The 12,868-nt window shown below is 46.6% G+C and overlaps 2 protein-coding genes across 20 annotated transcripts in view; one reads left to right on the forward strand and one right to left on the reverse strand.

Annotated features, from left to right (window-relative positions):
* Positions 1–6,025, forward strand: part of LMAN2L (lectin, mannose binding 2 like) — a 95,676-nt gene extending 89,651 nt beyond the window's left edge. Inside the window, exon 9 of the mRNA XM_053200523.1 lies at positions 5,970–6,025. Within this exon, the coding sequence (XP_053056498.1) occupies positions 5,970–6,010 (41 nt within the window). The 3' untranslated portion in view covers positions 6,011–6,025. The remainder of the gene's footprint in view (positions 1–5,969) is intronic.
* The window catches only part of FER1L5 (fer-1 like family member 5), a 59,937-nt gene that overhangs the window by 43,631 nt on the left and 3,438 nt on the right, over positions 1–12,868 (reverse strand). For 13 of the 19 annotated variants that reach the window (XR_008289272.1, XR_008289274.1, XM_053200496.1 and 10 more), the window contains exons 2-10: positions 9,240–9,555; positions 7,287–7,339; positions 6,580–6,671; positions 5,765–5,873; positions 3,988–4,042; positions 3,296–3,405; positions 2,003–2,131; positions 886–948; positions 67–117 (exon numbers count right to left, since the gene is read on the reverse strand). Coding sequence is in view for 16 of the 19 variants with exons in the window: in XM_053200496.1 (XP_053056471.1) it covers positions 67–117; positions 886–948; positions 2,003–2,131; positions 3,296–3,405; positions 3,988–4,042; positions 5,765–5,873; positions 6,580–6,671; positions 7,287–7,339; positions 9,240–9,324 (747 nt within the window). In the remaining 3 variants the exon portion in view is untranslated. Of the gene's footprint in view, positions 1–43; positions 118–885; positions 949–2,002; positions 2,132–3,295; positions 3,406–3,987; positions 4,043–5,764; positions 5,874–6,579; positions 6,672–7,286; positions 7,340–9,239; positions 9,556–12,868 lie in introns of those variants that run through there. The other 6 variants (XM_053200498.1, XM_053200497.1, XM_053200507.1 and 3 more) reach the window with 5 other exon arrangements.

Raw genomic sequence — 12,868 nt, forward strand, 5'->3', positions numbered from 1 at the left:
GCATGGAACCCATGGTGAGTCTCTGTTAATTGTTTCACCAAACCTCCTCCTTCATCCAGAGCTCACTTGGAATCTCCCGATCTCTGCGTTGAATCTCATTAGTGTGGAATTCATCACCTGCAGAGGGGTTCCCAGAAAGATTTGTTATTCACATCCCTCATTTCCCCCATCCCCATGGGAGGGATTGTAAGGGCACATTTGGAATGTATTTAATGCTTCCTAATGGCCCTCTAGAATTTATATAATGTTTCCTAATGGCCCACACTTCCACATAGTTCTTCTCATCTAATTCTCAGAGGTACCCTATAAGGTTCAGAATTTTAGTTCCATTTTACTGATGAGGAAATTGATCAGAGGGTCCAATCCACTTGGTCCACCCAAAGATCAGCCCAGAGAAAACTGTTGCACTCGACTTTCTCCATTGCACGCTGTCTTGATCATTTCCCATGTTCCGGTGTTCCCAAGAACATGTACACTCTTCAAGGGAGAGACCTCCTTGCTCCCCTTAGCCCTGTGCTGGGCACATAGGAGGCATTTGGTAACCACACATTCACCACTGTTACCGAGTTCCTTCTGATAGGGAATGGAATGTCCCATGTTGAGGGAACATTTGAGGGGTCCTTCGGTGACATGAGAATCCTGGCACATGGGAAGGGGCTATTCACCTCGGGGCCCAGCTCAGGGTCTAGTGGTATTCTATAACATTTGTTAAGTGATTGTGGGAAGTCTGGGCTGCCAGGGAGTGATGAAGGTGGTGGAAGTTGTGTCTTGGGGTCAGAAGGACCATCTGAAGTGACTGGCTCCAAGGGTGGGGGCAGGGAGCTGAAGTCCTTCCGAGGATTGAGGTGGGACAAGAAAATGGACCCATATTGTTTGGCTCCTCACCTGGATTAAGATGGTCTCGTCAAAGAACTTTGCAGGCACTTCATGAAAATTCTGGAAGAAGATCTGATGTAGAGAGAATGGGAATAGGGGTTGGATGACATTTCTTCTACCACTTCACTCAAGGACTCAGTAAGCCTGGAGGCTCAGAATAACAAGCTTCTTGCCCCAGCCCTTGCCCATTTCATACTCTTCCTCCAGAAGCAGAGGCCTGCCAGGCTCCTGCAGGGGGTGCTTTGCCTAGGTAAAGGGCAGGGGTACGGAATCCCAGGAGGATCTGTCATGAGCGGCTCAAGGCCCAGCTAGCTGCCCTGGGATGGAGACCCAAGCCTCTGCCTCCTTCTAGATTTCCCCATCAGTCCACTGCTCCCCAGCCCCTGCTGCAGCCAGAAACCTCTTTCCAAAGTGCAAACCCAGCCCCGTCACTCTCCTGATTCTTTCTGTGACTCCCAAGTGTCATCCATGACAGGGTCCCAGTGCACTTTGCAGGCCTCCCTCCAGCCACTCCCCTCCAGCCACACTCATATCTACAGTTCTGCCAAGTCCTGCTGCTTCTCATTTCTAGGCTTCTGAAGACCCAGTTGTTTTTTCCTCACTTTTAATTCTCTATGATGTCCCTCTTTCACTGGTAGATTCTTCCTTGAAGGTTTCGGGAGCCCTTCCTCAGTCCACCCCTTCCTCCCTGATCCCACTGTGCTTTAATCTTTTATTTATTGGTCTATTCACTGATTAATTCAGTGAGTAGTCATGGACTTCCAACTGTGTATCAGACACAATACTACAGCTTAGGGCTTCAGCAGTGACAAGACATACATGGTCTGGGCCTGCATTTCGTGCTGCATTAACAGCATCCCCAGATCAGATCTCTGTTAACCCCAATCTTATCTCATTCTCATTGTGTATGTGTTCACATGCTGGTTCCCTCCACAGTCTACTGACTCTTCCAGTGTGAGGCTTCAAATTATTTCATTTGTATTTCCAGTGCCAAGCAGTGCTTGGCCAATGCTCAGTCAGTGTTTGTGGAAGATGCAAGCTTGCCTGATGCCTGAAATGCCCAGCCTCTGGCTGGCCCACTTGGCCCAAGTGCCCTGTTCAGCTCTGAAGGTCATGTGCGGCCCACCTCATTGAAGAAAGCATTGTTTCCCATCTTGATCCGTGTTTTGTGCTGGTAGCCTCCAATGACCACCTTGACCACCGGCTTGATGTTGCTGCCCATGAGCTGTCGGGCTTCATACACCTTCACTCGGACCTACAGGGGAACACAGGGGAACCTCATGTTGGGGCCTGGGCTCCCCCTTTTCCAACAGAGACTTTTTTCTTAAAGAACAAAGTGTTCTGATGAGAGGCATCTACTGCAGACAGAAGGAAGACACACAGGGAGCTGCCAGCCTGAAGACAAGTGCTGGGAAGGCTGTGGCTCCTTCTGTTTCCTTTTCTGGGAACTGTCCCCTCCACTGCTTTGTCCTTTCCATCTTGTGTAGACTTAGTGTTTCTCAATTGCTATGGACTTGTTACAGAACACAGAATGAAGTCTAATCTTACCCAGTTTGTTGGTTTTTCTTTTTTTTTTACTTTTGTCTACAATCTTTTTAAGGAATTACGAATTTTAAAGTTCCATGCAATTGAATCAATGATCTGTGATTTACTTTCTGACTTGTTATTTCTCTTTCCCCTTTATATATTTTACTGGGACTCAGCCTAGATTAGAAGGAAGGAGAGGAAGAGCAATGCAGAGCCCAGAAAAGACCCAGGCTGGCTGAGGCCCAAGGGGAGAAAAAACAGGAGTTGGCAGTGGCCAGCAGGGCAGAGTCATGGAAACTTGCCATCTTACTGTAGATAGTAAACTGCATATGGATCTCCCAGCCCAGGCTATGGATTGTCCTTTCTCCACGAGGCCTCATGTGTCTCCATCAAGTCCAGGGACTCTTCAGGGAATGATATACATACAGCTACTGTCCCTCAGGGACAAGAGAGGGCCAAACTTGGCAAACAGGTCGCATGTCAGAATTTTGCCCTAACCTCTACTACATAGGAAGGGCAGTGATTTGGCACAGTGACCTTCTATCCTGGGCAAACTAGCCTGATGGAAAGGGATGGGGCCACAGGATGGCCAGCCTTGTGTTTCCTCCTGAAGGGCAGGGTCAGGCCTTCTGCTTCACCTCCCTAGGACTTGCCAGGTCTGGTTGGTGTACAGCCAACAGTGCCTCCTATGCCTCACTGGAGCTGTCTCTAGCTTCAGCTTCCTACAGAAGTGGCTCAGAATGGCACCCAGAGAAGCAAGATGTGCAGCAAGGTTCAGAAGACCGGTAGCTCTGGCCCTTTGCCATGACTTTGTGGAGAGATGGGGATGAACTGGGAATGCAGTGAGACAGTCAGGTGAATCATGAGGGCTTTCAACCTGGAAGGTCCTCACCTGAAAGTGCTGAGGCTTTGAAGACAGAGGCTTAGACATGGTGGAGCTGGGGACCATCAGTTTCTGCATAGCCACTTCTCGTGCACTTATGCCCAGAAGGTCGCCATCGCCTGGGGAAACACAGTCTGGGTGGGCTCTCGGAGGCTGGGGCTCAGGTTTTGAGGCAATGGCCACATTTCATTGTTCTATCCCTAGTGACTAGGTGCTGACTAAAACCATGGCCAAGAGGCCTCAAAAGGGGCACATGTCCTCCTCAGAAAATAGGCTCTCCTGCTTCCGATTCTGTGTCTCCCTCTCTCTCTGACCCTCCCCCGTTCATGCTCTGCCTCTCTCTGTCTCAAAAATAAATAAACGTTAAAAAAAAAACAATTAAAAGAAAATAGGCTCTCTCTCACTCTCAGTAATCCTGGGCCCCACACTCCACACATGGGGGGGGCTCTTAGAATGGCTATTCTTGCTTCCCTCTGCAGCCATTGGAGGCTGGGCTTTATCTCTAGAGATGTCAAGTGGAAATACTGGCGGGGCTGGGGGGGTCGGGGACAGATAACCTCAGCTAGGTGTTTCGAGATCTGGCCTCTAAACCCTAACCTGGTCATAATCTTTCTGTAGGCCTTGAGGGATGGCCTCAAAAGTCCCAAAGAGCCCATCCAGCTATGCTTGGAGAAGAGTAGGGGTAAGTCCCAAGTACATACCTATCTTCTCAATATCCTGGTTTCCCATAAGGGCCACCTGTAGAGTGACAGTGCACTGCAAGGCAAAGGCAGGGGAGCTTTAAGCCAGATCCTGCTATCCTTGGCCGCATCATAACACTGGAACCTTACCTGGCCTGGCTGAATTCATGCCCAGTTCCCCTGTGGGGAGCGATGATGGCCATGGTACCAGGCCATGCCACGCCATGGGGTCTGTGAAGTCTGGGGTGGAGGGAGGTTATGAACTGGTAGGGGGAGAGCAATGGGTTATAGCAGAGGGGATGTGGAGAATAGAAGAGGCACATGGTAGTGGTGGTGACAAGGGGGGTGCGGTGGGGTAGGGAGGAGAGGGAGAGGCACCTTGGGACCAGTCCAGAACTGCTGATGCCAACAGCAATCCTCCTAGCCCAACATCTCCTGACCTCAGGTGAGGACTCCTGCAAGTACCTCTTAATTAACCTCTTGCCTCCAAGTGCTCACTACCCATCCAAACTCTAGACCTTTGCCAGAATTGCTTCCTAAACACTGTGTAAGTGCCCTAACCGATGAGAGTAAAGTCACAACTCACCAGCATAGACCATAAGGCCCTTCACCTCAGGCCCCTGGTCTCAGCTAGTCTCAGCTCTCCCACCACTCCCTTCACATCCTCCCAACTCCCGTGTGCCAGCAGTACAGCAACCAACCCTCCCTGCACCTGCTGTCTGCCTCTGTCTCCCTCCAGCCTTCACACATGCACCTTACACCCTTGCCTGGCATTGTCTTTCTTTCCCGTCCATTGGGCAAACTCGGGCCTACTGAGAAACTCAATATACAAAAGGACAGTGGCCAGACCTTATATAAAAATGGAACTCTGACCCACATCTGCAGCAATCAATTCAGGAAACCAACCCAATAAATCTACAGTAACCATCCTGGGAAGTCAGCCTGCTATTTCTAAGTCAGGCTTGTAGGAAGTCGGAGTACTCCTCTAGCAACCAGTCCAGGAAGCCAAACAATAACCCCTGTAACAATTGGCCCCAAATAGCCAGGACTGATTAATTAATTAATTGACTGATTAACTAATTAAACTGATTGACTAATTAATAACTGGTAGCTTCCCTAATTTTTGTCCTTTCTTTCCACCTAGGACCAACCAGAGAAAGCCAAATACATACCCCTAACCAATCACATAGGATGCCCAGCTTCTAGCTGGTCCGCTTATAGCTTCCCTCACCAGTAGCCTCCAATTAGGGCACACCGAGAGCCTTCCCTGTTTCCACTGTACAGCTTTCCCCCTCCTCTGCCTGTATTTGAGTCTCTGCCAAAATACATAACCAGGTCTGCATAAACAGCCTTTGCTTATTCTCCTTTGGTTGGTCTTTGTCTGCCTCCATCTATCTCAATCACATCTTTTACAAAGCCTTCTGCTACCTCTCACATGGAATCATTCACTTCCTCCTGGCCTCAGTGGCCTAGCCTTCCTGACCCTTGTGCTGGAGCACTTGTCACTGTGAGTAGTATCAATGGACCATGGGCTTCATTCAGTTTTGCATCCCAGGCTTAACACGGTGGCTGACACCCAATGGACAACTGACTAATCAATCTAAATGGGTAGATGTAGGGGTGAGAGGGTAGATGGATGGCAGGATGGGGAGGTCAGGGAGATGATGGCAATGTGATGGGGCCTCCTAGGGCAGGAAATGCTGTCTGGTGGAGGCATTGGGCCTCTGTTAAAGTGGAGTAGCCCAGCTTCACCGGCTCCCCCCACTCCTCTAGCCACCATTCCTGAGGCCCAACTCACATCTGTGGACATCATGGCATGGTTAAGCAGGGTCAGGTCCTTCACAAAAAGGACGTTGCTTGGTTTTTGCACCAAGGGCTGGAGCAGTACTGTAGCCAGGCCAATGAACCTGGGGAGATGAGGAATACATATAAGATCCCGAGCCAAGGGGAAAGGGTGTCTTCTGTCCCAGGCATGACTTTATCTAGGGTTTTCTCTATTACAGGCTGTGTTGTCCACACAGAGGCTGAAGGAAGAATGCAGTGATGTGAAGCATCCACCAGAGGACGCAGGACTCTCGCGTCTCTGGTAATTGACTTTGGAGCTCTGAGCACTGGGTGCCCAGTTACTGGCTCTGCCCTGCCCAGCCCCTTCCCAGAAGCTCCTTCTCACACTCCTCCTGAATGGGAACAGTACCACATAACAGCTGATTGGACCGGGGGTAGACACCTGATGGAAGCTTGGCCAATCAGATTCCCCATCCTAGGAATTTTGACTTGGGATGCCCTAGTTCCAGTCTCAGTGGGTGTTAGTCTCCACTGGGTACTAGAATGTGTCCATGATGGGAAGCCAGGGTTGGGTAGAGAGAAGCAGAGATTTGAGATTCTGTGGTTTCAGAAGAGACAGAACTGCCCCTGGCTTCCCAGGGTCCTGGTTCTAGTCTGCATACCCAGCCTCACCACCCTTCCGCAGATCCCCCACCATTTTTCCCCCATTAATTAGCTGGAATGGGAATGATCCTTGCCACCTGAGTGAGCTATGGATAGAGACAGGAGATGCAGCATGTGCTGTGGCTTTTGATCACAGAGTCAGCCTCCGGCCTCTCTCTGCCTCACCTTTCTTTCTTTATTGCGCCCATGTCCCGAAGGATGATTTGCAGACAAGAGTCATTTGGCAAGGAGCAGTCCCAGAGGTGCCAGATTAGCGTCTGTGGGAGGCACGGGGAGGTCAGCATCTCTCCTCCACCCTCCCCTTCCCACCCTTCTAGGAAAGGAGGAAAGATGCAGGGAATGAGCTGGCACATTGTTTGTCTTCAACTGAGGAACCTCTCTCAAGTCTGGTTTCTTAACAGGATGGCATTAGCTACCTTTCACCAAAATGCTGAGCATCCTTCCTGGACTCCGCCGTGTGACTGCAATATCATGGGCGTCTTAGTAGTTATGGAGTTTGGGGACCTGGGGTGGGGGTGGGGGATATGGATGGATGGAAGATGAGAGGGATCCTGCACAGGGAACCTGGTCTCTGCTTCAGGTTTCTGGGAACATCAGGATGGCCAGGTTGGACAATATGGGCTATATCGTGGGTCCATCCCTGGAGTGGAGGGGAAGGGCCAAGAACAGCTCTGGGCAGATGTGGCTGCTGTGGCCCTCAGGCCTGCACAGCCATATCGGCTCAGGGGCTCCTCCCAGGCTGAGATGCCCTAGCCTTGGGGAAAGCTTGTGAGGCTCCCTGTCCTCTCTCTAGAATTCTGAGCATGGCCAGGACCCAAATTCACTATTGAGGTTGTCACTGCTTCTTTTGGATTTGTCCTGATGTGTTTTACCTCATTCCATGTGGGGTTATTCCCTTCCACTTCACTAGTTCTCCTCTTGACATCTGCAAAGGTACCAAGAGGCTGTCATTGGTGGTAGGAAATATTTCAAAGTCTAGGTTCAAGTGTGGTAAAGAGAGGTAGGACTCTAAGAAAACTTCAAATCTACATTGGGAGATGTGCCACGAAGTTGATTCTTAACTCTGGGCGTTTCAAAATTTCTCACTTTTTGTAAGAGTAACATCATCCCATGTGACAGATAATGTGTTTGCTTCATTTTCTTCCACTGTACATAGTTCCTAGTCATCTTGCAGCCAGGTGGTGCCGCGTGACTCGTTCTGGCAAATGCAGTTTGGGAATGATTTTCATCACTGCCGAGATCGGCTCCTAAAATCTCCCAGGACATTCTTCCTCTCTTCACTCTTCACATCCACCCTCACGATCTATGGGCAGGGTGGTGCCAGGATGACTTTGCAGCTAAAAGCAGCAAGCAGCTGGTCCCTAAACCCTGCTTGGAGGAGCCACTCAGGATTGCTGCCCCATCAATGCAGGACTTGGTGTGAAAAAGAGAGAAACTTTTATTGTGTTAGGGCATTGAGATTTAAAGGTTTGTTTGTTACCAGAGCAAAGTCTAGTGGACCTTAAGTCATGCCAAAACATCTATAATGGGTTGAGAGTTCTTCATCCACTAAAATCCCCTTCCTCCAGAAATATCTTTAACAAAGAACAATCTATAGTGCTGCAAAGAACCTCTAAATTGCTAAATTACCTTGATATCCTTCCCAAGGAAAGAATGTGAAAGAGGGGGAGAGAGAGTGTGTGTGCAAGCATGCCCTTGCTGGGTAGTGGGAAGGGGTGCAGGGTAGTGGATGGTATATGGGGGAAGAGGGGCTCGGAAAGGTTAAAAGGGAATAAAAAATATCAAACATTCAGTTATAAGAATTTGTAGGTAAATCTGTGGGAAAGCCCAGGAGTCTGGGATGTAGGCATCTTTGTAAGAGGTATTTCTGGGAGGAGAAAGATAATGCCTTTGAGGTGGTAGGAAAGAAGTCTCCGAATCAGGCTATCCCCTGGCTCACAGCTAAGACACACTAAACGTCCACTACACCTCTCTGAACCTGTACCTGGGGACATCAACATGTATGGCCCTTGAGCCTGGAGTCCCAGATGTCCACTCTCTGAGGGGTGTTGTCACATTCAGTGAGGACGGTTTCACAACCCAGAAAAAACAAATTAAGGAACCTCATTCTTTACTCATGCCTGTTATAGAAACTACTGTGCCTTCTTTCTCTTGGCCTTAATTTTCTCACTCCCCACATGTGCTAGGAAACCTCATTTGCCTGCATCCACCTCCCCCTACTTTCCACCAACAGACTATTTCTCCTGGCCTTTTTCTTTTTTGCTCCCAGCTCTGTGTTACACAGACATACTTAATCTCCTTCACATTCTCCCCCAAATCATTTCATCCCCCAACCTTCTTAGACACTTTTCCTTATCTATAAAAAATGGAGACAATAAAACTTGCCTCATGGGATCATTGTGAGGAGAAAAAATCATTATGTTTATGAAAAGGCTCTCATAGGATGGAATGGTCATTACTGGATGTTGTACAAAGAGCTGTACACATATTATCTTTTAAAATCCTCACATCGATCCTATGAAGCAGGTACTTTTTTTTTTTTTTTAAGCCTCGGCTTGTGGCACAAGCCCTAGTTCACAGAAGCAGCTTGAGAAGTATTAATCTTCTCTTTTCCCTGTAGCCATTTCCCCGGAAAAAAAACGGGAGGCAGAGATGTCATAATAGGAGAAATAATAGCAATAAACATAAGTTTTGAAAGAACTGGACAGTGTCTACCTCACCTTTCTGTCACACAGGGCATCTTTATAGACCAGGGCACCAATAAGTCTATTTTTTCACTGAACGCATGTTCCCTCTTGGGGCTCTCTCTCCATCCTGGCTCTCACCTTGGAAGTAGATGGACACGCAGGGTCTGGGTGGGGGGCTTAAGGGTGGGCTAATCTTGGCTGACTCCACGACAACCCGCAGCATGTTTTCCACCTCCTTCTCTCCTTCCCTCTGCAGCAAAGCCTCCTTCTTGGAGCACCTTGGTCCAACTTTCTCCCAGGGCTCATGGGGGTGAAGAGAGCCCCAGGTCTGTTGCTTAGCAGTAGAAGTGATGTCACAAAGGTGAGTGGTTCTTGGTTCTGGAGAGGAATGGAGGGGAACGACAGGAAGAAGAAGTCACAGGAGTGTGGAGCCAGTGGCTTGAGGTGACTGGGCCTGTAGAAACAAAATAATTTGGCCACTTTGCGTTTCCTCTTTCTTTTCTCTTTCTGTCTTATTCTCACCGTCCTGATTTCAAGATCAGGTATACAGTTAATGTTTCCTCTTTACATAAGCAAGTTATCTGGAGTGAATCATTGCCAGAGTCACACAATTTAGATGAGAAAATAAGAGAAGCGAGGTGATGTGAGAAAAGGAATAGGGAAATCAAAGACTGTTTCAATAAAGATTCAGGAGAATCCCTTCCTAATGTGTAAGCAGATATGTAGGCCTCCTTTTTTCTAAAGGAAACCTAAGTCCAGAAATGGGTCTGTCTTTAAAAAAGGGAAAAAATCAGCTTTTTAATTAATGAGCTCTTATGTCACTTTCTTATGTAAAGTGAAAGAAAAATCTCAACGTCAGTACAGTTTTGCTATGGCATCTTGACTACTCTTGAGGCCTCTTGTCATGACGATGGAGCTGGATCATTTGCTCTCATCTCTTCCACAGTAAGATTTCTTCTGCTTATGGTCTGAACATTGTATAAATTGCATCTTATCCAAAAGTGCAAAGATTAATGGATATTTTAAAAACATATATAAGCCATGAAACAATTTAACAGTAACCTCACCATGCCTCCTAAAAGATGCATGGCTTTCAAAAAGCTACATGTAGGGAAAAAGCTACATGTGGGATCTTGGTGCTACAACTGCTTTCCACTGCAGCAGATTTAAAAAGAAAAAGTTCTTCCTGACAGTTTTTCTTGAAATCTGAACACAACACAAAGCTTTTTGCGTTGTTCATGATTTTCCAAACCAAACATCATTGACATGAAAGGCAAACCCTGAAAAGGAAAAGGCTGATAGGTTTGACCCCATAAAATTTAAATTCCTATGCAGAAAAACATACCTTAAATGACAAATATCAAAGTAGGTACATACATACCTATGTGCAACATAGGTATTGTTTGAAAGGTTAGTAGCCTTTTTAGCATGAGCTTTTTTAAAACATATGTTTTTTTTAAAGACTGTTTTTTTTTAAGTAATCTCTACACCCAATGTGGGGCTTGAACTCACAACCCCAAGATCAAGAGTTGTATGCTCCACCTGACTGAGTCAGCCAGGTGCTCCTAATGTGAGTTTTTATAATTCAATAAGAAAAAGACGAATATTCCCAAGGAAGATGGGGGAAAGTTTATAACATATGATTGCCCAAATGGACAAAAAAAAAAAGATGTAGCAAAAATCAGTTTCTGTTCATCAAAGAAACTAAATGAGATACCATTTATCACTTTGCCAAGTTGGATTCCAAAGCACCTACCCCCCACCAAGAAAAGATGTAAAACATTTTGAGCCCATCAATAACAAGCAAAGAAATGCAAGAAATCATTTCTCATCTCCCAAATTAGCAAAGAATGAAAAAAACAGTAAGACTGATGTGCTGAGGAAGGAATAGGGCAGAGAGAAGATAAAAATCCCTACATGGCACTAATGGGAGAATAAATAGAAAAACAGCAGAAATCTGGCCCAAGATAAGTACCAGGGAGAGAGAATAAAGGGTGGGAGAGATGGAGCAAGAAGTGCTCTTTTTGGTCATTTCTACTAATATTAACCTCTATGTTTCTAAATAGCAACCCTTGAATTTTTCAATTTGACACGTTGTCTATTAAGTCAACTCTTACCCCATCTGTCATTTCTTCTGGCCTCCCAGCGTCTCTCTCCCAAAACTTCCTGATTCATCACTTTCAGACATTTCTACTGCTGTTTACCATGCACAGGAGTTTAGGTCTCTCTCACTCTGCCTTTTCTGCATTCTGTTCTCCCAATATAATGATACCTCATCTGGGGACTAAATCTATATTCACTATTATCTTTACTATGATGATGTATATTTTTTCACTGCATATCAAGTAATACACAGTTGACCTTTGAACAACACATTTGAACTGTATGGGTTCCCTTGTTTTTTTGTTTTTTAATTTTAGAGAGAGAGAGACAGTATGAGTGGGGGAGGAAACAGAGGAAGGGAGAGAGAGAGAAAGAGGGAAAATCCCAAGCAGGCTCCACGCTTAGCCCAGAGCCCGACCTGGGGCTTGATCCCACAACTTTGGTATCATGACCTGAGCAGAAGTCAAGAGTCAGTTGCCCAGGCCACCCAGGCACCCCTGTGTGGGTCCACTAGTGAGTGGATTTTTTTCAATAAATACAGTACAGTACTGTAGATGTATTTTCTCTTCCTTATAATATTCTTAGTAACATTCTCTTCTTTCTGGCTTACTTTATTATTAGAATATAGTACATGACACATATAACATATAAAATATGTGTTAACTGACCATTTATATCATTGGTAAGGCTTCCGGTCAACAGTAAGCTATTAGTAGTTAAGTTTGGGGGGAGTCAAAAGTTATACATGGATTTTCGACTGTGCAAGGCAGGGTAGTTGGCATCCCTAATCCCGGCATTGTTCAAGGGTCAACTGCACTCTCATTCCATATCCTTTCTTATATAACTTTGTGTTTTACTGTAAGTTAGGAGTTGCTTTGTTTTTCATTTGCTTGCTTATCTTGAAAGTCTGACCAAGTCTTCTAACATCCTTCAGTAGCTCTGTGATACTCCTTTTCCTCCCCCCACCCCCCTCCCAGTAATCTCTACACCCTATGTGGGGCTCGAACTTATGGCCCTGAGATCAAGAGTTGCATGCTCTTCTGACTGAGCCAGCCAGGTGCCCCTGTGATACTCCTTTTAATACAATTTCCCCCAGATTCAAATCCATCAGGTTTTTTTTTTTACCAGTTTTACTGTTTTTCCTGGGGATATCCCTCCTGGCCTTCTGTCCAGCATACACTGGTTGCTCCCCAGCCCTGTAGCACAGCTACCATCCCAGCACTTCCCCTCACCATCATCTTTAGAATTCCCTGTGTCTGTTTCCTGTGTTGGATCCTGTTCCCAGATCCCATGTCTTCTTCATTCTTAAGTTACTCTCTCATCCTAGTGGGACACACTTCTCCATAGCTTTTTGAATTTTTTTGAGTGTCTGCTGGTCTGTACATGTCTTTACTCTGCCCATGCACTAGACTGATAGCCTGGCTGAATGTGTCAGTCAGGATGGGTTATGTTATAGTGAGATAACAAACAACTCCAAAATCTCAGTGGTTTAAAATAATAAAGTTTTTGGGGTTCCTGGGTGACTCAGTCAGTTAAGCATACGACTCTTGATTTTGGCTCAGGTCATGATCTCATGGTTCACAGGATTGAGCCCCATGTCAGGCTTAGTGCTAACAGTGCAAAGCCTGCTTGGGATTCTCTCTCTCCCTCTCTCTCTGTCCCTC

Source organism: Acinonyx jubatus, chromosome A3 (assembly GCF_027475565.1).
Source record: "Acinonyx jubatus isolate Ajub_Pintada_27869175 chromosome A3, VMU_Ajub_asm_v1.0, whole genome shotgun sequence".
Classification (NCBI taxonomy): Eukaryota; Metazoa; Chordata; class Mammalia; order Carnivora; family Felidae; genus Acinonyx; species Acinonyx jubatus.